This window comes from Trypanosoma theileri, assembly GCF_002087225.1.
Source record: "Trypanosoma theileri isolate Edinburgh chromosome Unknown TM35_Tth_2_V1, whole genome shotgun sequence".
Classification (NCBI taxonomy): Eukaryota; Euglenozoa; class Kinetoplastea; order Trypanosomatida; family Trypanosomatidae; genus Trypanosoma; species Trypanosoma theileri.
The window spans coordinates 820,490-842,882 of record NW_021639844.1 but is presented as its reverse complement, the minus strand read 5'-3'; the positions used below and the strand labels follow the sequence as shown (position 1 = coordinate 842,882).

The 22,393-nt window shown below is 40.0% G+C and overlaps 13 protein-coding genes across 13 annotated transcripts; all 13 read left to right on the top strand.

Annotated features, from left to right (window-relative positions):
- Positions 1–60: 60 nt before the first annotated feature.
- Positions 61–1,131, top strand: TM35_000024130 (uncharacterized protein; the record flags this gene model as incomplete). Its single annotated transcript, XM_029021731.1, has 1 exon — positions 61–1,131. One exon carries the CDS (start codon positions 61–63, stop codon positions 1,129–1,131), a length of 1,071 nt encoding a protein of 356 aa, XP_028887153.1.
- An 821-nt stretch (positions 1,132–1,952) lies between these two features.
- On the top strand, positions 1,953–3,749 carry TM35_000024120 (protein phosphatase 2C; the record flags this gene model as incomplete). Its single annotated transcript, XM_029021730.1, has 1 exon — positions 1,953–3,749. One exon carries the CDS (start codon positions 1,953–1,955, stop codon positions 3,747–3,749), a length of 1,797 nt encoding a protein of 598 aa, XP_028887152.1.
- Positions 3,750–4,140: 391 nt separating this feature from the next.
- TM35_000024110 (uncharacterized protein) lies at positions 4,141–5,904 on the top strand (the record flags this gene model as incomplete). Its single annotated transcript, XM_029021729.1, has 1 exon — positions 4,141–5,904. The coding sequence occupies one exon, from the start codon at positions 4,141–4,143 to the stop codon at positions 5,902–5,904; it is 1,764 nt and encodes a 587-aa protein (XP_028887151.1).
- Positions 5,905–6,425: 521 nt separating this feature from the next.
- Positions 6,426–6,998, top strand: TM35_000024100 (putative 40S ribosomal protein S9; the record flags this gene model as incomplete). Its single annotated transcript, XM_029021728.1, has 1 exon — positions 6,426–6,998. One exon carries the CDS (start codon positions 6,426–6,428, stop codon positions 6,996–6,998), a length of 573 nt encoding a protein of 190 aa, XP_028887150.1.
- A 275-nt stretch (positions 6,999–7,273) lies between these two features.
- Positions 7,274–8,392, top strand: TM35_000024090 (fructose-bisphosphate aldolase, glycosomal; the record flags this gene model as incomplete). The annotated part of the gene is made up of 1 exon (XM_029021727.1): positions 7,274–8,392. One exon carries the CDS (start codon positions 7,274–7,276, stop codon positions 8,390–8,392), a length of 1,119 nt encoding a protein of 372 aa, XP_028887149.1.
- A 232-nt stretch (positions 8,393–8,624) lies between these two features.
- On the top strand, positions 8,625–9,185 carry TM35_000024080 (uncharacterized protein; the record flags this gene model as incomplete). Its single annotated transcript, XM_029021726.1, has 1 exon — positions 8,625–9,185. The coding sequence occupies one exon, from the start codon at positions 8,625–8,627 to the stop codon at positions 9,183–9,185; it is 561 nt and encodes a 186-aa protein (XP_028887148.1).
- Positions 9,186–9,583: 398 nt separating this feature from the next.
- TM35_000024070 (uncharacterized protein) lies at positions 9,584–11,074 on the top strand (the record flags this gene model as incomplete). Its single annotated transcript, XM_029021725.1, has 1 exon — positions 9,584–11,074. One exon carries the CDS (start codon positions 9,584–9,586, stop codon positions 11,072–11,074), a length of 1,491 nt encoding a protein of 496 aa, XP_028887147.1.
- Positions 11,075–11,430: 356 nt separating this feature from the next.
- On the top strand, positions 11,431–12,165 carry TM35_000024060 (uncharacterized protein; the record flags this gene model as incomplete). The annotated part of the gene is made up of 1 exon (XM_029021724.1): positions 11,431–12,165. One exon carries the CDS (start codon positions 11,431–11,433, stop codon positions 12,163–12,165), a length of 735 nt encoding a protein of 244 aa, XP_028887146.1.
- Positions 12,166–12,927: 762 nt separating this feature from the next.
- TM35_000024050 (uncharacterized protein) lies at positions 12,928–14,250 on the top strand (the record flags this gene model as incomplete). The annotated part of the gene is made up of 1 exon (XM_029021723.1): positions 12,928–14,250. One exon carries the CDS (start codon positions 12,928–12,930, stop codon positions 14,248–14,250), a length of 1,323 nt encoding a protein of 440 aa, XP_028887145.1.
- A 327-nt stretch (positions 14,251–14,577) lies between these two features.
- On the top strand, positions 14,578–15,558 carry TM35_000024040 (heat shock protein; the record flags this gene model as incomplete). Its single annotated transcript, XM_029021722.1, has 1 exon — positions 14,578–15,558. The coding sequence occupies one exon, from the start codon at positions 14,578–14,580 to the stop codon at positions 15,556–15,558; it is 981 nt and encodes a 326-aa protein (XP_028887144.1).
- Positions 15,559–16,122: 564 nt separating this feature from the next.
- On the top strand, positions 16,123–18,264 carry TM35_000024030 (putative N-acetyltransferase subunit Nat1; the record flags this gene model as incomplete). The annotated part of the gene is made up of 1 exon (XM_029021721.1): positions 16,123–18,264. The coding sequence occupies one exon, from the start codon at positions 16,123–16,125 to the stop codon at positions 18,262–18,264; it is 2,142 nt and encodes a 713-aa protein (XP_028887143.1).
- Positions 18,265–19,146: 882 nt separating this feature from the next.
- Positions 19,147–19,764, top strand: TM35_000024020 (surface protease GP63; the record flags this gene model as incomplete). The annotated part of the gene is made up of 1 exon (XM_029021720.1): positions 19,147–19,764. One exon carries the CDS (start codon positions 19,147–19,149, stop codon positions 19,762–19,764), a length of 618 nt encoding a protein of 205 aa, XP_028887142.1.
- Positions 19,765–20,488: 724 nt separating this feature from the next.
- Positions 20,489–21,997, top strand: TM35_000024010 (surface protease GP63; the record flags this gene model as incomplete). The annotated part of the gene is made up of 1 exon (XM_029021719.1): positions 20,489–21,997. One exon carries the CDS (start codon positions 20,489–20,491, stop codon positions 21,995–21,997), a length of 1,509 nt encoding a protein of 502 aa, XP_028887141.1.
- Positions 21,998–22,393: the final 396 nt, after the last annotated feature.

The following is a 22,393-nucleotide window of genomic DNA, read 5'->3' as shown; positions in this document are numbered from 1 at the left end:
GAGATATAAATATATATAATAAACGGCGTTAATTTCTTTGCAATTATGGTCATTTACCTCATGGGACCCCCTCGAGCCAAAAATGGCTCCAACAAAAGTCGTGCAATTATTTCTGCAGTTCACCATGTGAAGTATTTTCCATGTGAAGAAGATTTAACACTTGAAGATTTTTGTCGTACTTCTCTGGCTGGTTCCATGTCAGAGAATTATACAAGCCAAAGCAGTGTTTTGTGTATACCTCTACGAAAACCAAGTTATCATGATGTGCTTGAGGAAGCTTTGACAGATGATCACCTCATAGAGATTCGACGACAGAAGGAACTTCTTCTGATGGCATACTCAACAGAGGTTGAGGAAATGGTAGATATGATGCAAGTATCACTGATAGGAAATGTTTCCACACGTTGTTTTGAAACCAGTAGCAGTCTGTCCCGCAGACCATCACCGTGGACAATACATGGAAAACACGGCACTCCTACTTTTCATCCTTTGTGCAGTTATATACATGATTCACCAGACCGAGTGTTACCGTCCCCTTGTCGTAGTGACCTTTTCTATGCTTTTGAAAAACGTCAGGAAAGAAATAATAGTTGTACGTATTCTCCGGGATCCAATAGTCTTTCTATTACTGCTGTTACTCCAGCTTCCGTTAGTAATAAATGCGTAATTAAAATCCAAACACCTCTTTCTCCATTACGTCTGTTAATATGGACCGAAATGGAGGTACGACATGCGCTGGAGTTGCAAGAGGAACGCCGTCGGGAGAAGTGCGCGGGAGAAGAAGTGGCGGAGTATCTCCGCATTCGCCGGGCGATGCGCAGCGAGGCGCACTTCCACTCATCGAAGTTCTCGTCGCTCGCGGAACTTCACCGAAAGGCGCGGGAATATTTTGAGGAGGACGTGGCGACACGCGAGCAGCGGGAGGCGGCGGAGCACCGCGCGTTTATGCGGCGCATTCCACTGGAGCGGCCGCTGCTGTTGAAACTCCCGTCCGTCACGAAGACTGGCCGGCCGTACAGGTGTACAGCTGTGGACTACGAAGTCGCCCGGGCTGTTGCGATGGAGGAGAAGGTATGGAATGCCTCTTATGAAGAGAAAAAGGAAAGGAGATTTTTCCCTCAATTACTGTAGGGTACACAAGAATACATGTATGTATGTATATATATATAATTTTTGTATACGGTAAGTACTTACCCTTGTTTTTTTTTTGTTTTTGTTTTATTCATTCATTTTTCTTTTTTTATTATATGTCTTTGGTCTCACGCCCTTCTTTCTTTAATGTTGTGTTTTGATGAAGTAAATGATTCTAAATATATATATTTATGTTTATATTAATATATTTATTTATATTAATATTGTATATATTTATATTAACATTATATATATATTTATATCGACATTATATATACATATATCGACATTATATATAGATATATATATACATGTATGTATCTTTTTTTTAATGATTCACTGTTTATGCATAACTGTGTCTATACACCCTTTCATTTTCTTCAAAGTGGGAGGTGTAAAGAAAGAAAAAAGGAGGATGAGATCTAAAGAGTAAATGAAGGCCTCGTTTTCTTTTTTCCTTCTGACACTTTTTTTCTGTGTTGTTTTGTTTTTGTTGCTCTTGGAATATGAACTGATACATTTTTTTTTTATATTAGAAATTCAAAGAAGAAAAAAAAGAGAGAGAGAGAAAGATAACAAAACCAGTCGTGCCCAATTTTGAAAACTGGAAAGTAGTTCACTCTGTTGCGGTTGTGGTGAAGCTATACAAACTATATTATGTCCAGTGTGTCAAATTAAAGTATATTGACTTTGATTCTCAATTTTATTTTATTTTCTTTTTTTCGTTTATTTCTCATAAAGGACTTACTTTGATTCATGTTAGCAAGCAGAACGAGGTAATATATCTTTTTAATAATAAGAATTATACGGTAATAGCACTCATGATTCAACTATTTCCTCTTCAGAATAAAAAGATGCTACGATTATCGCTACCTTTTATGTCTGTTGGAGTTTGCGAAGTGATGAACTGTGTGGAAAAGGATCTAATGAGTTCTTTTCTCGTACACAATACAAGAAACCGTGGGGCTTATTCTGAATTATCAGGAACTTCTAATTACAGCAATTGCAATAAGAATAAGAGTAACTCTGAATCAAGCCCTACTACTACTACTAGTTCTACTAGTACAAACTCTTTGGTAGTCCCATTCATGGGTGAAGTAGTTGCTGGTGGTCTGTGCGATAGTTTTACAGGTCATTACTGTCCACGTTTTATTTCACAATATCTCGCTCGGGCTCTTAGCATTCATTCTGTTCTCCCTAGTCATATCGCACAACTTCGTCGAGAAGTAAAGGATGATGCTATTATTGCCTTAATGATGTCTGCCTTATCACGTGAACGGGCATTACATGATGTGAAGGGATTAGGTGAAACTCAGCCGATTCGTAGACTTTTCTCAGAATGGGTAATGCATCAATATGCGATGTTTGCTGATAGTGCTTTCTTTGATGTCTGTCGGAAGGGTATTCTTCACACTGGAGAAGTTATGAGAAATGATAATCTTTTGGAAAGTGAAGCAGCCAATAGTGGTTCTCGTGCTGTTTGGTTTACAGCCTCTGTAGCACCATTTGAATTACAACAATGGCGTCAAAAGAATAAGGATGAGGTACATCATAGAAGTTATGCGCCCCCTCCTCCTCCTCAGCCTCCTCAGCCTCCTCAGCGATTTCTTGAAATGAGAAAAGATTCATCTGATAATACCGTAGGGAATATAAGCGATTCGTTTCCTTCTTTTGCTATTGATGTATTATTGAGTAATGTTGGGGATTCACGTGCCTTTGGAATTGCACGACACTCACTCTCTGAAGGGATACGTAGTTCACTTGATCCATCTCGTGAACGAATTGTTCCTCTAAGCACAGATCATAAACCTCTTCGGACTCAAGAGTTTCGGCGTATATTACGTGCTGGAGGAGTCGTACGCTCTGATGTTGGTGATATTATCGATGGGAATCCCTTTTATAATGTTTCACGAAGTTTTGGACATTGGTCAATGAAATGTGATATGAAAAGATCACCTAGTGAACAGAAACTCATTGCTCTCCCATCTTGTAGTTCATGGGAAATGTTACCTGGTGATGTACTTGTTCTTTGTAATCATGGTATGTTTGAAACCCGTTCTCAACAAGACACTTCAATGGATGAACTTGCTAAAGTTGTGGGACGTGAACTACGGCGAGGTAGTTCACCTGAACAAATTGCAGCTGCACTTTGCGATCATGCTATTCGTTTTGGTGCCCAACATTCACTACAAGCAATGGTCGCAGTAGCCACAGATACGAATGCCAGCAGTAGTGAAGTAGAGCGGGAGGAGTGGGTGGAGCCAGGTCCTTTCTATGTGGAACCCTTTCGCCAATCTTCAGCGTACCGCAATGCACTTTGTGTGGATTGCGATCGCTGCGGTGTAACTTTAGCGGAGTTGTTGGAATTGCGCTGGCAACGCGTGCGGGAATTTCTCCCAACTCGATATGCACTTCCACTGATGCCTTACTATGGGAAAGAATGCTCCACACTTCAACAAATTATGGATGAAGAAGCACTACTCTTCAATCACGAATCTCTACCTCCTCTGGGGGAAAGTATTGAAAAAATGACAAGTGAGGAGAAACGACGTGTTAAAGAAACCTTTGTACGAATGTCAAGGTCTCTCTTATCGTCAACTCCTCCGTTATCGATATAGAGTTATAAAGGTATGATCAGGAAAAACACACACAGACACATGGAAAGAAATTCAAAAGATGGAAGGAAAGTAAAAATCTGGTGACTTTGAGATGGTAGTAACTATTGTTCTGAACATTTTTTTTTTTTTTCATTCTTTCTTTGTGATGACTTTAGGTATCCTGAATTGTCAGTATATGTTGTGTATTTGTTTTTCTTTTTCCTCTATTTGGTGAGTTTTGTTGTTGTTGTAAGTGAACTGATGTTATAGGAATACCTAAAAATAAAATAAAGGTATATTGTATATTTGAGCAGCAGCAGCAGAAGCAGCAGTAGCAAAAATATCCTAAGTGTGTATTGTGCTTTACAATAGGTCCCTTGATAAGTGTTGTTTGTTTACTTTAGTAATTATCATGAAGACTAATGGTCTTTTAGAAAACAGAGCCCTTTTACAAGTACTTACTCATGCAGAAAACACAAGTCGTACCCCTATCGACATTTTAAAGGGAGCTGTTGCAGGGGGAGTTGTTGTTTCATTTATTGATGAAAAAAATCGTTACCCGGACACTGTACTTATGCCATCGTCTTCTGATCTTGCCACTCTAGCGATACTTATAACAGAAGGACTTTTTGTTCCTTCCCTTCACCGTGTTGTGGGGGATCAACTCTCACGGTATACGGTTGTTGGGGAATCTGGATGTTTTGAATCTTTAGCAATTCCAGTTCTTCTTTTTCCAGACTGTTTTGCAGTTCCCTCTGCATGCGAGTCAACACCTCAGAGCACACCCTCACGTCCTCTGCTCTCCCCAGGTACAGTTACAGCTACAGGCGTAACAAATACATCTTTAGATTCACATTCTTCACAAACTGGAGTATCGGCTGCTTCGGTAGATATTTACCAGTTACATAAACTGCGCTCTAATGTGGGAATTTTACTTTTAAAGAGTGTAAATGAAGTTTTACAAGATGCAGAGGTATGGAAATTAAAAGCTTCTAGAACCAAAAACACAACAGGAAAAGATACATCTACTGAAGTGGCAGCTATGAACGCTGTTATAGCACTATTTTATGAAATTAAAATACTTCTGCTTTGTTGTATTTTAAGTTCTGATAGAGCTTATAAAGAAGAAAATAATGATGAGAATGATTTTACTTTAGCAAGTAGTTGTTTTAGTGAATTATTTCCCCCAGATGAATTGTTCAGGATCTTTGAACATGAGAGCCGACCGTCTGCAGATGATGTGGTAAAGTGGTATGATGTTATGCTAAAGAATATTACTAACAGTGCACAGACATTGACGAATGCTAAATTACAAAATCTTGTTATGGAATTACAGCAAGAAACTGTGGCAGATGGTGTTCGCGTAAATGGTTTACCCATTCAATTACTTCATCGTCCACATGATACGACAAGCTCAACTTTTTTTCAAATTTCTCTTCCTCATATTGAGCTTCCACATCTGGAAACGCAACCAGGTGAGATGGTTTATCTTTTTGGTGATCCAGGTGAACAACCTCTGTTATTTGATACAAATCCATCAAAGATTTTTTTTCTCTTGCGCCGCTCTGCTACTACGAAATTGACATCCATGCAAATACGAGATGTTGATAAAATGTTCGCAAGTGCTCCATGGCAAAATCTTCGTGATGTATTGGTGCAAACCATGGCTTACTACCTTTCTGATGATCAATTTATATGCTCTGTACTGGAGAAGAATAGTTCACTTATGGTCAAATTGATCCAATGGTTGCATAAAGATGTATCAGAAGCTGATAAAGAGGAAAACAATAAGAATGAAACGAGTGAAGAAAGAGAAGAGAAGGAAAAGAATTTGGATGAAAGAAAGAAAATGGGTCTATTAATGACAGCCAACATTATGAATGCTGCTGTTCATATTGCACCATTTAGTGCAGGAGTTGCACAATTTATGCGAGAGATGTTGGACTGCGGTTTACTCACTGCAGATCATTTAAACCCATGGGTAAAGCACTCTGTAGCAGATTTAGAAGGCAAATCATCTGCCACTGTTGGATTATTTGCAATTATTGTAACATTCGCGCTCATACACCGAGGTTGGGAGCTTGAAGAAAATGCTCGTGAAGAAACCATCAAATTATGTACTCAACATCGGCAACAACAAAACTGTCTTACATTACTGAATCTATTACGCCGCTAATATCTGTAAAACTTTGATCATCTGTTCCTACCGATACAAGTGCAAAAAAGAATTAAAAGAAAACATCGTAATCATCAATAACAGTAGTAGTTTGAAAATGGATTTTTTTTTTTTACGAAGAAAAAGAGAAATAAACTACTTGGGCGACTGCACTGCTTCACACATTCTGTCGTGGTGTGTTTCAATACCGCTTATCTACCTTTATTCTAGCAATTTACATATTCTTTCTTTTTTGTTATTACTTTTCGCTTCAATCAATTTCTTTATTGTATGCAACTTAAAGTGTACAACAGAAGGGGTTAAGATGTAATTAGACGAGAAAAGTATTTTTGCACTCGAATAAAAATATATAATATTTTATTTTTTTTTTTGATTCTCAACTATTACTACTACTAATATTACTAATAATAATACTACTGACTGATCTCCAATTTTCTTCACAAATTATTTTACCTACTTTTCTTTTTTTATCTAAACATCGTGAATACTAACTACGTCCAAAGGAAAAAAAAGGGTGAAACATGCGCAACTACAACAACTTCAACCGCGTCTGGAAGGCCCCCCGCCGCCCGTTCGAGAAGGAACGCCTCGACCGTGAGATGAAGCTCTGCGGACAGTACGGTCTCCGCTGCAAGCGTGAGATCTGGCGCGTGAACATGACCCTCTCCAAGATGCGCCGTACCGCCCGTCTGCTGCTCACACTGCCGGAGAACCACCCACGCCGTCTGCTTGAGGGTTCCGCTATTATGCGCCGCTGCCACGAGTATGGATTCCTCGACGAGGAGAAGGACAAGCTCGATTACGTGCTGTCCCTCACCGTCCCCGATATTCTCGAGCGCCGTCTGCAGACTGTTGTGTTCAAGCATGGACTCGCCAAGTCTGTTCACCACGCCCGTGTCCTCATTCAGCAGCGCCACATTGCCGTCGCCAAGCAGATCGTCACCATTCCTTCCTTCATTGTGCGTGTGAGCTCTGAGCACCACATTGCATTTGCGGATGCCTCACCCTTCGGTAATGGCCGCTGGGGACGTGTGAAGCGTGTGAAGGCGAAGGCCGCAAAGAAGGCAAAGTCCGGCGGTGACGACGACGAATAAGGTACGCATATTCACCTGATCCAAACTTCATTTACCTGATTTTTTCTCATTAAAAAAAAAAAAAAAACCATTTATTTATGAACCAAGGAATTTATACTTTTTAAAAAAATTATAAATCAATACTCCTCACCTACGGTTTCACTTTTTGTATGCCATTTCTTTCTTTCTTTCTTTTGTTTGTTTGTGCTCTATGGTGGAATATAAATATAAAGAAAAAAAAAAAACTCTTTCGCCTCATAAGCACTTATTTTAATAATTCAAAAATAATAAGCAAAATGCCCCGTCGTGTGGAAGTTCTGCAAACACAATTGCCTTCTTACAACCGCCTGAAGACACCCTATGAGGCGGAGCTCATCGCAACCGCCAAGAAAATGACGGCCCCCGGAAAGGGTCTTCTTGCCGCCGATGAGTCTATTGGCTCGTGCGCGAAGCGCTTCGCACCCATTGGTCTATCCAACACAGAGGAACACCGCCGCCAGTACCGTGCTCTGATGCTTGAGTGCGAGGGCATGGAGAAGTACATCAGTGGTGTCATTCTGCACGATGAGACAGTGTACCAGAAGGCCACCACAGGAGAGACGTTTCCGGCGTTTCTGCGGAGCAAGGGAGTGGTGCCCGGCATCAAGACTGACATGGGTCTCAACCCTCTTGTGGAGGGTGCCGAGGGTGAGCAGATGACGGAGGGTCTTGACGGTTATGTGAAACGCGCTCGCAAGTACTACTCAATGGGATGCCGCTTCTGCAAGTGGCGTAATGTGTACAAGATTCAGAACGGCACTGTGTCAGAGGCTGCTGTGCGCTTCAACGCGGAGACACTCGCCCGCTACGCCATTCTCTCACAGCTGAGCGGCCTTGTCCCCATTGTGGAGCCTGAAGTGATGATCGACGGTGTGCACGACATCGAGACGTGCCAGCGCGTCTCGCAGCACGTGTGGTCGGAAGTGGTCTCTGCCCTGCACCGCCACGGTGTGATATGGGAGGGATGCCTGCTGAAGCCCAACATGGTGGTGCCCGGTGCAGAGTCCGGACACAAGGCGACACCTGAGCAGGTGGCACAATACACCGTGACAACACTCGCACGTGTGCTGCCACCCGCACTTCCCGGTGTGACCTTCCTCTCAGGAGGCCTCAGCGAGGTTCAGGCCTCAGAGTACCTTAACGCAATGAACCAGTGCAACCTGCCGCGTCCGTGGAAGCTGACCTTCTCGTACGCCCGTGCTCTGCAGTCCAGCGCACTCAAGGCATGGGGTGGCAAGGACTCCGGCGTTGCTGCCGGTCGCCGTGCCTTCATGCACCGCGCCAAGATGAACTCACTTGCCCAGCTTGGTCGCTACAACCGTGCCGAAGATGACAAGGACTCACAGTCACTCTACGTTGCAGGCAACACCTATTGATTGGATTACTGTTTTTTTTTTTTTGAGTCTGCAAATATGAAAAGGATTTGTTATAAAATCATTTATAATATTTGCGTTTTTCTTTTTTTGTGTGTGTGTCTTCATGTTTGTCGTGGTGGTTTGATTTTTTTTTTTTGGATTCAAATGTTTTGTTTATTGTTTCGTTTGTGTGTGTTTTAGTTTTATTTATTTTTCTCTACTTTTCTTTTATTTTTTGTTCTTTGTAGCTTATATGGCGGAATCACCGGAAGAGCGACCTCTTGTGTTGACTGAGGAGGAGTTGCAGAGGCATGTAAATAGGCTTACACAGCGTCCTGCACCACAACCTATTCATGATCCGTTTCCCGTCTGTCCTGCTCCGAAGTTATCACAAGCAGAGATTGATCGTATTGTTGAGCGTGTTTATTATGAATATGTGAAGCGCCATGAAGCTGCTTTACGTGATGCAGAAGAAAGACGTGAGAAAGAGTACGGTCTTGTGAGCACAGTCCTACCTAGTGAAGAGGTAGAAGCTGGAGTGAAACGTTGGTACTATGAGGCTTTGGAGAGGCGCGAAGCTTCACGTAAAGATGCAGAGGAGCGTTTATTATTTAAATCTAAAGCCAACGTTCCAACTATCCCTCTTAAGAGATTTGTAGAAGATATGTATGCCAAAGGTATGCAGCGACAGAAAGACAAGGAGCAATTATTATATGAAAAATATATTGTTGCAACTGAGATAAAGACCACTCGAATTTCGCGTAGTGAAGCTGAAGCAAGTGCTACGCGTTTATCAAGTAAAGGAGGCGCATAAAGGATGTACCTTCTGATAGTTTAGTGGTTTTGCTTTTTGAGACTGTGCTCTTTGTTTTTATTCTGTTTTTGTTTTGTTTTTAATTTGCTTAACGTGTCTACATATCATGTTTTTCACGTTTCTGCAAGCATGTATGGATGTATGTATCTATTATACCGAAAGTATTCCATGTAGAAGGCTATTAATATATATATATATACACTTTTGTATGTATGTGTTACATTATTTTGTTTTTGTAGAGGTTTTTTTGGGTATATACTTCTGTGATTCCTCATTTTGTCTATTTTTATCTTGTAATCTGATGGTTTTTTATTATTATTATTTCTACGTATCTCTTTTTTTTTCTCCCTACTCATGCGTTGTTTTTGTGATTAATAGTGCAAATAAGGGAAAGTATCATGGAAGATGATGCAGAGGCATACCTTAAGCTTGCATCTAAACTTCAGCGGAAGCACTTTGCCCGAGGACATTCGTCCGTTACACAATCTCGACCAGCTAATGGAAAGCAGGGGAAGGGAATAGATATCTCTGCACATTCTGCCTCACGGCTGCCAATGAAGAAACGAAAGCGCACAGACGACGATGATGATGATAATAATAATAACAATAATGATCAGAGTATTGGGAACAGTACTGTTGTATTGGTTAATTCCCCCGCACACCCAACAACTGCCATTGGTTCCTTATTGAACTCAGATTCTATGGAAGGTGCACCACGTAAGCAGACTAAGATGACACTAATGGAGAAATGGTTTCCTGGAAGCACATTAAGTAACGCAACTCTTGATGCAGCTCAGGCACCAACTTTTAATTATATTGATCTTTCAGTTGCCCGAATGAATGCCGCACGTGAGCGAATTCTTTTTCTACGTGCTGGAGTGGAAGATATATTGAGTTACGCACATGCAAAGGATGCTATAGATATTCCAAGTAATAAAATAGATTGGTGTTGGCCAGAACTTCGAGACGCATTATCACAACTAACCTCACAAGATGCGTTTCATACAAAAAAACGTGTTGTACATGCCTTAAAATGGCTGTTGACAAGTAAACCAAAAGCAGACGTTCCAAAAACACCAAATCTTCGGCTTTGGTATAACTATTTGAGTCATAGTGGCCCAGAACAAGGTTGTGAACCACCTTTGGGTTTACTGGTCTGGTTAGATAGTGCATCTACCTCTACTCTTTTCACTGCCTTGGTAAACCGTATGTTAAGAGAATTTAAACGAGGAGTAAAACCAAGAGTGTATTCCTGGTATGATGCACAGGAAGATCAGTTGGGTGAGAAGGACGAAGATCACGAGGAAGAGGAAGCAGATGATGATAATGATAATGATGATAATGCACAAACTGATTTGGAAGAAAATAAAGAAGAAACAGAGGATGGTTCTGAAATAGAAAAAAAAAGAAAAGAAATGACAGATACCCCTCTACCTAGCCTTATTGATCGTCTACCACCTTTGAAATGTAATGACACTAGCGAAGAAGTTATTTCTCTTCTCACATTTCTGCGACTACTCATGCCTGTTGATATAGAAGACGAATCTGGTAATATTGTTGGTTACTCCACAGGGTATGGTGTATGGTTATACGCCTGTTTAACAGCTGTGGATACACCACTTGATCCGGATTTGGATCGACTCGTACATGAGTTGTTTCGTGATTGTTGTCGTCAACTTCGAACGTTGTGTGAATCGCAGAATATTCGCGGTGATAATCGTGGGGCCATTGTGCAGGCTCTTTCTCCACGCAGTACAGATGCATCTTCGCATCGACGGTATAATACAATACACGATGTGAGAAGGGAAGATGTATTGGCGCTTCATACCATTATTGTTGTCCTCGCAAAACTCTTTCGACAGAATCAAAATCGACTCATTCCTCTTTAGCAGTTTAAGAAGAAATAATGTAAAAAGTGGGTGAGATGAAAAAGTATAAGAGGAAGAGAGGAAAGGGGAGGAAAAGAAAAGAAAAAAAAAAGAAACGAAATAACATTAGTGTTTATTACACATAATTCAAAAACTGTTGTATTCCCAAAAAAAAAAAAAACTTTGTAATTTGGCTGTTTAAATATTTGTATGTTTTTTGATTTTTCTTTATTTTGCACGTTTTCTCTTCTTTTTTTTTCTTCTTTATTATTATTATTTCTATTGGTCTTGTATATGTATGTGTGGTCCTCACTCTCTCTCTCTATTTCCCGTTCTTGTATTCAGCTTCAGAACCTTCTGAGAGGTGGTTGATTACGATGTACACTCTTCTTGTGTGTGCTGATCTTTATGGGGAAAAGTGTAATTTGGAGTTAAATTTCGCATCTATGCCGACACTTGCGGAATTGCAGCGAAAGATTCTGTTAGTTTTTTCAGCGGAGTCAAATTTAAGGCATTCACAGGGAGGACTCCCTACGGTAGATTTCACTATTGCTCGAATTCAGATTTACGATGATGTTCTCTTAAAGTGGGTGGATTTAATTTCCCCTACACAACTACATGAGTATGATCAACTGTACGTTTTCCAGCCCCAAACATCATGGCATACGGATGTACAGAAAGATCTTCCACCGCCGTGCCCACCATCGCAGAGTCGTGCCGCATCTGCAGTGCAATCTATGGTAAATTCCCCTCATAAAGGTATGGGATATGTACAACAAGTAAATTCCTATCGACATGATAATTCTGCTGGATCAATAAACAGTAGTATGGCAACATCACCTACAAAGATGCGTCTGGAAGAGCAGAAACGGCGTGAACGTGCACTTCAGGAGGAATTGGCACGTGTTCATGAAGAGTCTGAGCGACTGGAGCGTGAGGCTGCTATGGAAGAAGAACAAATGCGTGCTCGTGAACAGGAGCAGATGACCCGAATTCTACGTCAAAAAGAAGAAGAAGTTCGTCGTCAACGTGAGTCATTAATGCGTTCAGAAGAGGAGTTCCGTCGTCTTCAGGCTGAGAAACGCAGTTTCACTTTTACTAACAGTTTTTAGAGTAGTGCAGTAATGGAGGTAATAGAGAATGTGGTCAATACAAATAGGAGATTTTTAATCCTGAAACCATTTGTTTAAAGCCATTTAACCATTCTTTATTTGTTAGTATGATTAGAGTTTGTGTCTGTGTGTGTGTATATGTATTTGTGTATATGTGTGTGTGTTTGTTTGTTTCTTTGTTTGTTTGTTTGTTTCATTGTTTTTTATTATTATTTTTCTTCGTTATAATGTGTTGTTCGCAATATTGAAGGATGGTTCAATGTACCATCTTCTTATTCCAGTGATTTCACTACATATGCGAATTTATTTCTTTTTGTACACGGACTTTTTTGTATTCACTTTATTTTTCTCTTTCTTCTCCCCCTTTCTTTGGGGTTTGCATTGCGACCTATTTGGTAGTATTTATATTGGCAATATAGTTTCCTGATATAAGGATTGATCTATATTTATATATTTATATATCTTTTTTTTTCTTTTGATTTTCTGTGGGCTTGTGTATCTTTCTTAGTAGAAGTGTGAAGGGGATTTCTTGCGTTCGACAGTGATCTGAAAACAAATTTATTCCCGTGTATCAACAAAATTAGTGAGTGGATTATTATTATTATTATTATTATTATTATTATTATTATTATTATTATTATTAAGAAGACTGTATATATATATTTCTAGGTGAGTGTTAGAAAAGAAAAAAAAACGAATATATATATATATATATATATATATATATAAAGAAATTATCGTTATTTATAGTATTATCAAAATATGCGTACATCATCGCAACGTCGACCGAAATCTCCTGCGGCTTCTGTTCGTGCGCAGTTGCGTACCCGTACACCTGACATTCCACCGTGGGATAACTCTGTTCACGCAAAACAACGTAGAGCCACATCGACGACACGAATACCATCAAGGACAACAAACATGTTAAGTAATAGCAAGAAGAATAATAATCACAATAATGATGTGTATCGGCAGTATGAAGGGGCAAGTCTATCATTACAGCGAACACCCGAACACACCTCGTATGAAAATATGATGTCTACACCAGCAGCGGCACTCGCAGCCAACGCCCCTCCTTCCGTCGGTGGATTTCAGGTTGAACTCTTAACACAATTGCAAGATGTCGTGGTTCGTTTATCGCAAAGTGCAGTGGGAGAAAAGCAACGACTCTCACATATGCAACAACGTCTGGATGCCTATGCTGCATTAGTGCGAGAGCAAGATCATATGATTGATGAATTACGGGGAATGAATATAAAATTACAAAAAGAAAAAGATACACTTATTGCATTTCGACAACAAAGTCTTAATCATGATTTTCATGTTATGAATCATTTAGAAAATGATGGTGGAATTGATGAAGAAGTATGTCGAGCATTTGCTCAACATGAGGGTAGACAATCCTCTTATGGAATGTCATTTAATAATTCTCTTGGAACTATGACTCCTCAAGTACGTAGTTTTGTACGATCTTTAGTAGCGCAACTTCGAGATGAGAGGCGTAAACGATTAGAAGTTGAAGAACAGAGTAGTCGAATGATTGGAGAACAACAACTTACAATACAAAGACTAGAGGATCGTTTAAGACCACAGACTACTTCTCTTACACGAAATAGTGTATTTGGACGAGTAGAAGGTACACAAACTTCTTGTAAAAATGGAATATCTACTGAAGTATCAGATTTAATCAATAAAGATCATCATCATCCTCATTTTCCAATAGATAGATATCGTAGTCCCTCAAGAATTATAACTACAACTCTGGTAAATACGGCATCTGAAGATGCTATTGCTGTATCATCAAATCCAGTATCAGCATCCGTACGCACATCAACCACAATACATGATATTCATAAAGATGAAATGGCAGAACAAGCAACATTGACAGCTTCTCCTGTTCAACCCATTTCATTTCCTCATTCTAGACAAGAAGTTCATGTTTCTACAACTCCTCTTTTGTCATCTGTTAGGAGTGATGTGCGGCAAGAAGAACGGGAGGTAGAGGTTCCCTTGGCTATACATGGTACAACGTACGAGGATGCTGAGTCTATTCTTTCTAATATACGAAGAAGACACGGCCTGTGAATCATATTGTAATGTTTCTCTCCTCTCTGGTTTCTATTTGTTTTTTTTTTCATCTATTTATTATTATTATTAATGTCCACGTTTGCTTATATATTTTTTTTACTTTTGGTTTTGATTATATTGTGTTATAATAAATAAATATATATATATATATATATATATATATATATATATATATAGAGAGAGAGAGAGAGAGAGAGAGAGAGAGAGAGAAGGAGATTGAAAAATAAAAAAAAACATGTAGTGGATAATTGGTATTCTTTTTTATTATGTTCTTTCTTTTTTGTTTTATAATTTAAAAAGTATGCTTGTGTAGAGGTGATAGCGATGCAAAGTCTAGCAAAACATCTTTTTAGGTCTCAGTACCATTCAACTTCTCTCTTATTAAGAGGTGGATCTTCTTTTGGGTTACATGGTGCTCTTTTCAGTAATCATCGTTTCTGTGCTACAACAACAACAATGGAACGACTAGTAATTAATGCCTCTAACTGGAATGACAGTAATTATTACCATCGTCTTGGTTTTCACGAGGAGGTCCGAGATATTCACAGGATTAAAGAACACTACCGAATTTTGGCTAAACACTTTCACCCTGATAACCCAAACGCTCCTAAAGATGCAACTGTTGCCTTTCAAAATATAAAAGAAGCTTATGAACATATTTTAGCTAACGCTAAAGAAAAAACAGAAGGTAATACTAATACAGAATTTTCTGCAGGATTTCGTTTCTCCGATCAGGAGAGACGAAAACAGCAAATGCGTTTCTTAGGTGATGGTGTCCCTCTTTTTATGGTGATGACCATTATATTTATCTTTATTGTATCTCGGCATAATAAAGAACGCTTGCAGGCTCGTTATTTATGGCACTTGGTACTTATTTTTTTCACTATTCAATTATTTCCAAGGCTTTTGGCAGCGGCTATTCTTTTCGCATGCCATACAAATTATCTGGTGAAATTGGAAGAATTCAAAGAGCAGGCAGCCACCTCTGTGGTGGTGGAAAAGGGAAAAAATCATCTCTTAATAACATTGGAAGGAATAGCTGAAGAATTAAAAGATAATATTATAGTACAGGTAACAACAACAGTTCCGGTAAAACAACAATCCCAAGGTGTTCCTATTGCAGTAAGAAAAGAAACCAATAATGATTCAATAGGAGAAGCATCTGTGTCCACTACACTCACCTTTGACGCTGGTGTATTCACCGTGTCTGTTCCTTCCCCATCGGAGGGAAAAGCAGAATACCGTATTAAGGCGGTAGATGAAAAGAGGGGATTTGTGGTAGCTGACCACACTTTGCAGATTTAATATCCTTGTACTAACCCTTACTTTTTTCATTATTCACAGAAATAAAGAAAGAAACTCGCATGCGTTCATTTCTGTTATTACGCTTGCTGCTAATTAAAAAGGAGAATACCTCCATTTTTATTTGTTTTTTATTTTGTTTACTTTACCTATGGGATGCCTTTTTTTATTTTTTATTTTCTTTGATGGATGTTTGTATAATAGGTATTTCTTTTTATATACTTCTTATTTCCTCTTTATTTGTTTATTATTAATTATTATTAAAAAAAAAACCTTTGGGAAGAAGGGGGAGCACTGTAGGTGTAACCGTCTAAAAAATAAAAATAAAAGAGAGAATTTTTTAGTTAAAGAAAAAGAAAACCTTGATAAATACACATATATATATACATTTATAGATAGATAGGTATCTATATCTATAAGTTTATATATATATTTTTATCAGGAAAAAAAAAAGGTGGAGTCGGATCAATAATTTTTTTTTTCATTTATTGATTTTTTAACAAAAACAGAAACTGAATCTCACTTTTTCTAGAAAAGGCAAAGGAGTATATCATCATCTTCATCACCATGTCGACAGCTCTTCCTCCCGCGCAGCAGAAGCTTTTCGAAAGACTTGGTCGTGAGTTTGATTCCCGAGAATATAATAAAGCGATACGCACTGCTGATGGTATACTGGCCCTTGTCCCTGAGCACGCCGACACTATTGCCATGAAGGGTCTTACATTACACAATCTTGAGCGCAAAGAAGAGGGACATACATTAATTAAAAAGGCTATTGCACTTCATCCTGATTCTCCTATTGCATGGCACTCTCTTGGAATGTGTTATCGATCTGAAAAGAATTATGTGGAGGCAATGAAAGCTTTTAAGCATGCATTTTCGATGGATCCATCTAATACGAATATACTGCGTGATATTTCACCCCTTTGTGTTCAGGTTCGAGATTGGGAACAATTTGTGGATACAAGACGCAAAATGATTGCGTTAAAACCTGGTGTTCGTGCTAACTGGATCGCATTATCTTCTGGATATCGTATGATGGGACACACAAAGGTTGCGGTTGCTTTAATATATAGTATGTTGACCTTCATGGATGCTGGAGATAATACAGTTGAAAAGAGTGAGGTGTATCTTTACTGCGTGGAACTGGAACTTGCCAATAATGCACCTTCGAAAGCACTTCAACTTTTAAAAACACATAATGCAGAAATTGTTGACGAGTATGAGAAAACCTTTTTACGAGCAAAGGCGCATGCACTTCTTGGTCAAAAATCAGAAGCTGAAAAGCGATACATGGATCTTATCGCTCAAGGAGTAGCAGAAGGAGATTGTATCGCAGCTATTGCCCATCTACGTAAAATTCCACTCGATAATAATCGACGACCTTTACGTGAAAAGGCAAAGTATCTGGAAATTTTACAACAAGTTATGGATATCTGCCCTAAATGTGATTATGCCAGACGCAGTGCACTTGATTATGTACCACTTGAAGAATTTAAAGACCGACTTCGTGAATATGCTTCTCGGTTTATTATTAAAATGATTCCATCACTTTTCAGTGTATTAAAATCCTTGTATCTGGATACTGAGCGATCTCAACTGGTTGGTGAAGTATTTTTGGAATGGGAAAAAGAAATTCAAGAAAATAATTTTTCAAGTTTTGGTGGGAAATCAAATCCATGTTATATTTTATGGATATGGATGTATTTGGCGACTCATTTTTGCAGATTACTTGATTTTGAAGTGGCGTTAAGTTATATTAATCGCGCTATTGAGCATACTCCTACTGTGGAATTATTGTACTTAATAAAGGCAAAGATTCAGGCTCGTAGTGGACATTTGGATGAAGCTGCTATGAGCGCCGATATGGCACGTCGACTTGATTTACAGGATAAATATCTTAATGGAAAAGCGGCTAAGTATTTTTTCCGGGCGAATCGAATTGAAGAAGCAGAAGAACGTATGCAAATGTTTTACAAAGCAAGTACTGTTCAAGGTGATACATATTTGACGGCATTAGAGTCACAGTGTGCATGGTATGAGCGAGAAATTGGTGATGCCTTTTTCCGAAAAGGTGACTACATTTCTGCTTTGTCAAATTATCTTATGTACGAACTTCATCATAAACGTAATCACCTGGAATTGTTGGAATTTCATAACTACGTTTTCAGGCGATGTACCATGAGAGCTTGGTTTGATGTTTTGGCTCGTGATGATGATCTTGATGGAAACAAGTTTTTCCTTAAACTTTGCCCACGTATTGTTCGAACCTATATGAAAATATTTGAAGAGGGTGAAGAAGCCGTAAATAAGAAACATGTTCCTCGACCAGAACTTGAAAAGTGTTCAGATGCAGAAGAGAATAAACGTCTGGCACAGTTACGTCAGGAATATTATTTAGATAAAATTGACCTTTCTGAACCACTCAAGAAAGCAGAACGATATCTTTTACCTTATCTTTCACATAATGCAAACTCGACAGAAGCGCATTTGTTGGCCTTTGAGTTTTTCACAATGACACGGAGGCCGCTCCTAGTAGCACGTGAACTGTTGGCTTTAGCGAAGCTAAAGGAAACAAGTACGGAAGATCTCATTTCACAATTTGAACAGAAATTCTTATCTGAAACAGCGCAAAATATGGATACACGCGTGAAGGAAATAATCGATGAGACTTTAAACACTGCCAGAGCGAAGCTTAAAGAGGAATGAGTTTTTTTTTTTTTTTTTCATGGAGGGTAAGAAGAAGAGAAAAACGATGATTCTGTATACCTCCCAAAAAGAAAAAAAAACCGGTATTTCATTAATAAAAAAAAAAAAAAAAAAAAAAGCCTTACGTTGCGGTGATTCATTACGGTTTCAATGCCCCGTACCTTCTTTGCCGACGTGAAAACCAGGAACCAAGATCATTATCCCCAGAAATAAATATCAAATTAGATGGATATGGTATTAGATGAATACTCAACATCTCTTCCCTTTAGCCAGGAACCATACACAAACAAAAGAAACAAAACACCCCCCCTTTTAAACAAAAAAAATAAAAATGAACAGGTGACGCGATACCATCATTAGTTAACAACAGCAATCGTGGTCCAACGGCTAAGATTTCCGCCTTCCAAGCGGAAGACCCGGGTTCGACTCCCGGCGATTGCATCTTTTTCCCTGGTGGTTAACTCAAAAATATCGTCATTGTATTTGTTTCAGAAAAAAAAAATATATATATATTAAATTAAAGGTTCCACCTAATAGTGAAAAACAAAAAAAAAGTAAGAACTCTGGTTGTGATTCTCATTAACGGTACATGTGCCACCAATGCAAAAAAAAATACGAACATGTTCTGCCACCCACAGAGACTCCTCGGTGTACATCTGATCCCTTCGCCGTTAGGAGGTGCGAACATTTTTCATGGGGTATAAAGTGAATACTGAAAAAGAAGATTCTCTGTTTACGAAACCAAAAAAAAATATTTCTAAACTGTTTCCGTTTAATTTGATTTTATGACTTTTAACAACGAAATAAGTATCAACAGCCTTCCTAGCTCAGCGGTAGAGCGCACGGCTTTTAACCGTGTGGTCGTGGGTTCGATCCCCACGGATGGCGTTTTTTCGTTTTTTATTCCTCCCCATAAGATTCAATTCCCATAATTCATGGGGTATATATAGAGTGTATACTGAACCAGATGACTGTCCGTTTGCGAAACCAGAACATGTCTACACATCTAATGGTATGCTTTCCGCTCTCTGTACCCTTACGGTGAACAATACTATTCCTGGGTCAGTGACGGGCAATGACTCGTGGTGCCTCGATGGGGATTCGCTCAAGGTGAAGGTGAAGGGAAGTGCCAATAAGGTTGTGGGAGGCGTGTGTGCACGGGTGTCATGTGATGAGGGTAAAGTGAAAGTAATGTACGCTGGCAACGACACATGGCACGACTGCCCCGAGGGAGGTTCACTAGAACCATCGACAAATTCGTCGATATTTGCAGGTGGCAGTATCAAGTGCCCCAAGTACAGTGAGGTGTGCACCATGACACCAGATGGTGGCAGTCGTCTGATCCCCAAAACTTCTGAGCGAAGGCAACGATTAACAACCAATTCCACCCGCGCAAGAGGTGGATCACGGAGACGATCGGGGGCTGGCACGCGGCAGTCCAGTGTAATGGTCTCCAAGAATCGTACAACAAGGGGGCGCACTGATGTTGCCGCGAACTGAGGTGAAGAGAAAAAATCCTCTTACCGCTGGTTCGACCCTGAGAAGGAAGACGCATACTGCAAGTGTTGCTACTGCATCAACACCTGTGTGTTTGATTTGGCTTGTGGAAGCGTTGCCCTTGTACCGATACAGAATGTGCGTGTAAGAGTCGTGTCGGTGCGCATATTATACTCGTGGAACAAATTTGAAGGGCATCTCAGTGTCTCCATATTCCCCCCGACATCCAGTTACGAAGGATGTGGTGATACCAAGTGACGTGACCCAATTTGTTACAAATGCGTTTTGGGCTGAATAACGCATGATAATACATTCGTATTCATTGTGCCTTTTTTTTTCTCCGAGGAAAAAAGCAATCATCCTTTTTTCTTTCGTGTGCTCTTTTTTTTTCACTGGGTAATTATTTAAATTGTTTTTTTTTTCCCCTTTCTAAAACCTCGCCTTTGTTTTATATGATGATGGGCTCCATTTATGTAATTTCAGCTTTTTTTTTGTTTTGATTTGTGTGGTTAACTTGATGGCATATATATATATAAAATGATGCTCTTGCTTTGGCATTCCGTAATGGGTTCCAGTTTGTTGCATCCTGTTGTGTGTCTGTGCTGGCGTTTTTTTGGTGGTTGTGGTGGAATTCTCTGTTTCTTTTTCCTTTTTTTTTCTTTGTTGTTTCTTTTCCCCTCTCCTGTGCTGTGCATTGGCAAAGCAAAACACACACGAGTAAGCAAGCATGAAATCTCACGTGCATCAGTTAATCTGCTCTGCACTACTGCTGTTCCTCCTCTGCTGTGCCTACGGGTGCGCTGCTGCTGTTGTGAATCTGAAGAGTGAGGATGGCTGGGAACCCATTCGTATTGGTGTGTATCCAGGAGGTTTATCCGTATGGATTAAATCATGTCGCAGGTATAGTACCAACAAAGTGTCATTTGGTAGCTTCGCTACGGTTACTTATGAAAAATTGATCATCTGCGACCCAGTAACTGGAATAACGCCGGAAAAGGCAAAAATGATGCATAAGGTTGTTGTTGAAGGGTCCCGCCTACACATGGATCGTCTCCTCGTAAAACCTGTGAAGGGAAACTTGTTAATTGAGAAACACCATGGGTATGACTTTAAAGAGCGCTGTCCAGATGCCTTTCCTCGTCGTGACCATCTCACAAAGGGTATCCCAAAAGTTGATTTCGCGCTGTATTTGGGTCTTACAGCATCGCATGAAGAACACCGGATTTGCTCTAAAGATGCCAATGGGCGTCCGACATCTGGCTTGATAAAGCTAAATCCGAAGGAATTTAACAATACAAGGCATTACATTCGTTTGGCTGCACATGAAATTGGTCATGCACTTGGTTTTACCCTTGAAGAGTTCAAAGAGAATGACATGCTGTTGGAGGAGAAAAGCAATACCGGAAGGAATATTATGGCTCTGTTGACGGATACTGTGAAGAAGAAGGCGCAAGATCATTACAACTGTAAAAGTCTTAATCACATGGAGTTGGACTATCGCAGTGGTAAAAATGAGTACCCACACTGGAAGCGACGCCACGCAAAGGATGAACTTATGAGCACATACGTTAACAGGCCCTCCGCCATGTACTACACGGAATTGACACTTGCTGCTTTTCATTCTCTGCCTTATTACAAAGCCGATTTCAGCAAAGCAGAAACGATGACATGGGGCCGGAATGCCAGTTGTGAATTCCTTACAGGAAAGTGTGTAGAGGACAGTACTCCCAAGTTTCCTGAGATGTTCTGTAATGATAGCACTACTGTCCTGCGTTGCACCACTGACCGCGCATCCCTTGGGACGTGCTCAATGAAACAGCTTGCCTCTGATGTTCCCAGGGAGTTCCAATACTTTACTAACAAGCGAATTGGTTCACCTTCCAGTGATATGATGGACCACTGCCCAGTCATTGAATCTTCTTGGAAAACATCGTGTGAATTTGGTGATGAAGATGCAATGCCTGGTAGTATTGTGAGCAATATGTCACGATGCCTGGAGGGAGAATTCCTGGAACCGCGTGAACCGAAGTATATCGGTACGTTCCGCGACATTTGTGCGAATGTGAAGTGTGAAAACGGCATCTTGAAGGTGCAGTATAAGGGAAACGAGAAGTGGCACGAGTGCACCGATGGGAAGCGCATTGACATTGAGAAAGGTCCAGCGTTATATGGTGGAAAGATTGTTTGTCCCAAATACAGCGATTTCTGCACGGATAAGCCAGAGGAAAGCCAATAAACGTTTCCCCTACCGATTCCGTTGAAAGTCTCTGAGCTGCTGCAACGTAAAGAGGGAGACTCGACTCAATGCAGGAGGAAGCCACGAGGAACGGGAAGAACAGGAAACACCGGAGGGTCATGAGAAGCTGGGCTCCCTGGAGCACGAAGAACATGCGGACAGTGATGGCAAGGCGGCTGTGGAAACTGTTCTTGAAGATTTCAATACTGAGGAGTATACGAAGAATAGAGGACAATTTATCTTTGAAGAACTGGTTCATGCTATACTGAACCCCAAGAGCGGCGATGTTGATTCCACGGGTTCACAAGATAAAACAGTGGCAGCATCAAGAGCCCCCCAACTAGAGTAAGGTGTGCACCATGACACCAGATGGTGGCAGTCGTCTGATCCCAAAAA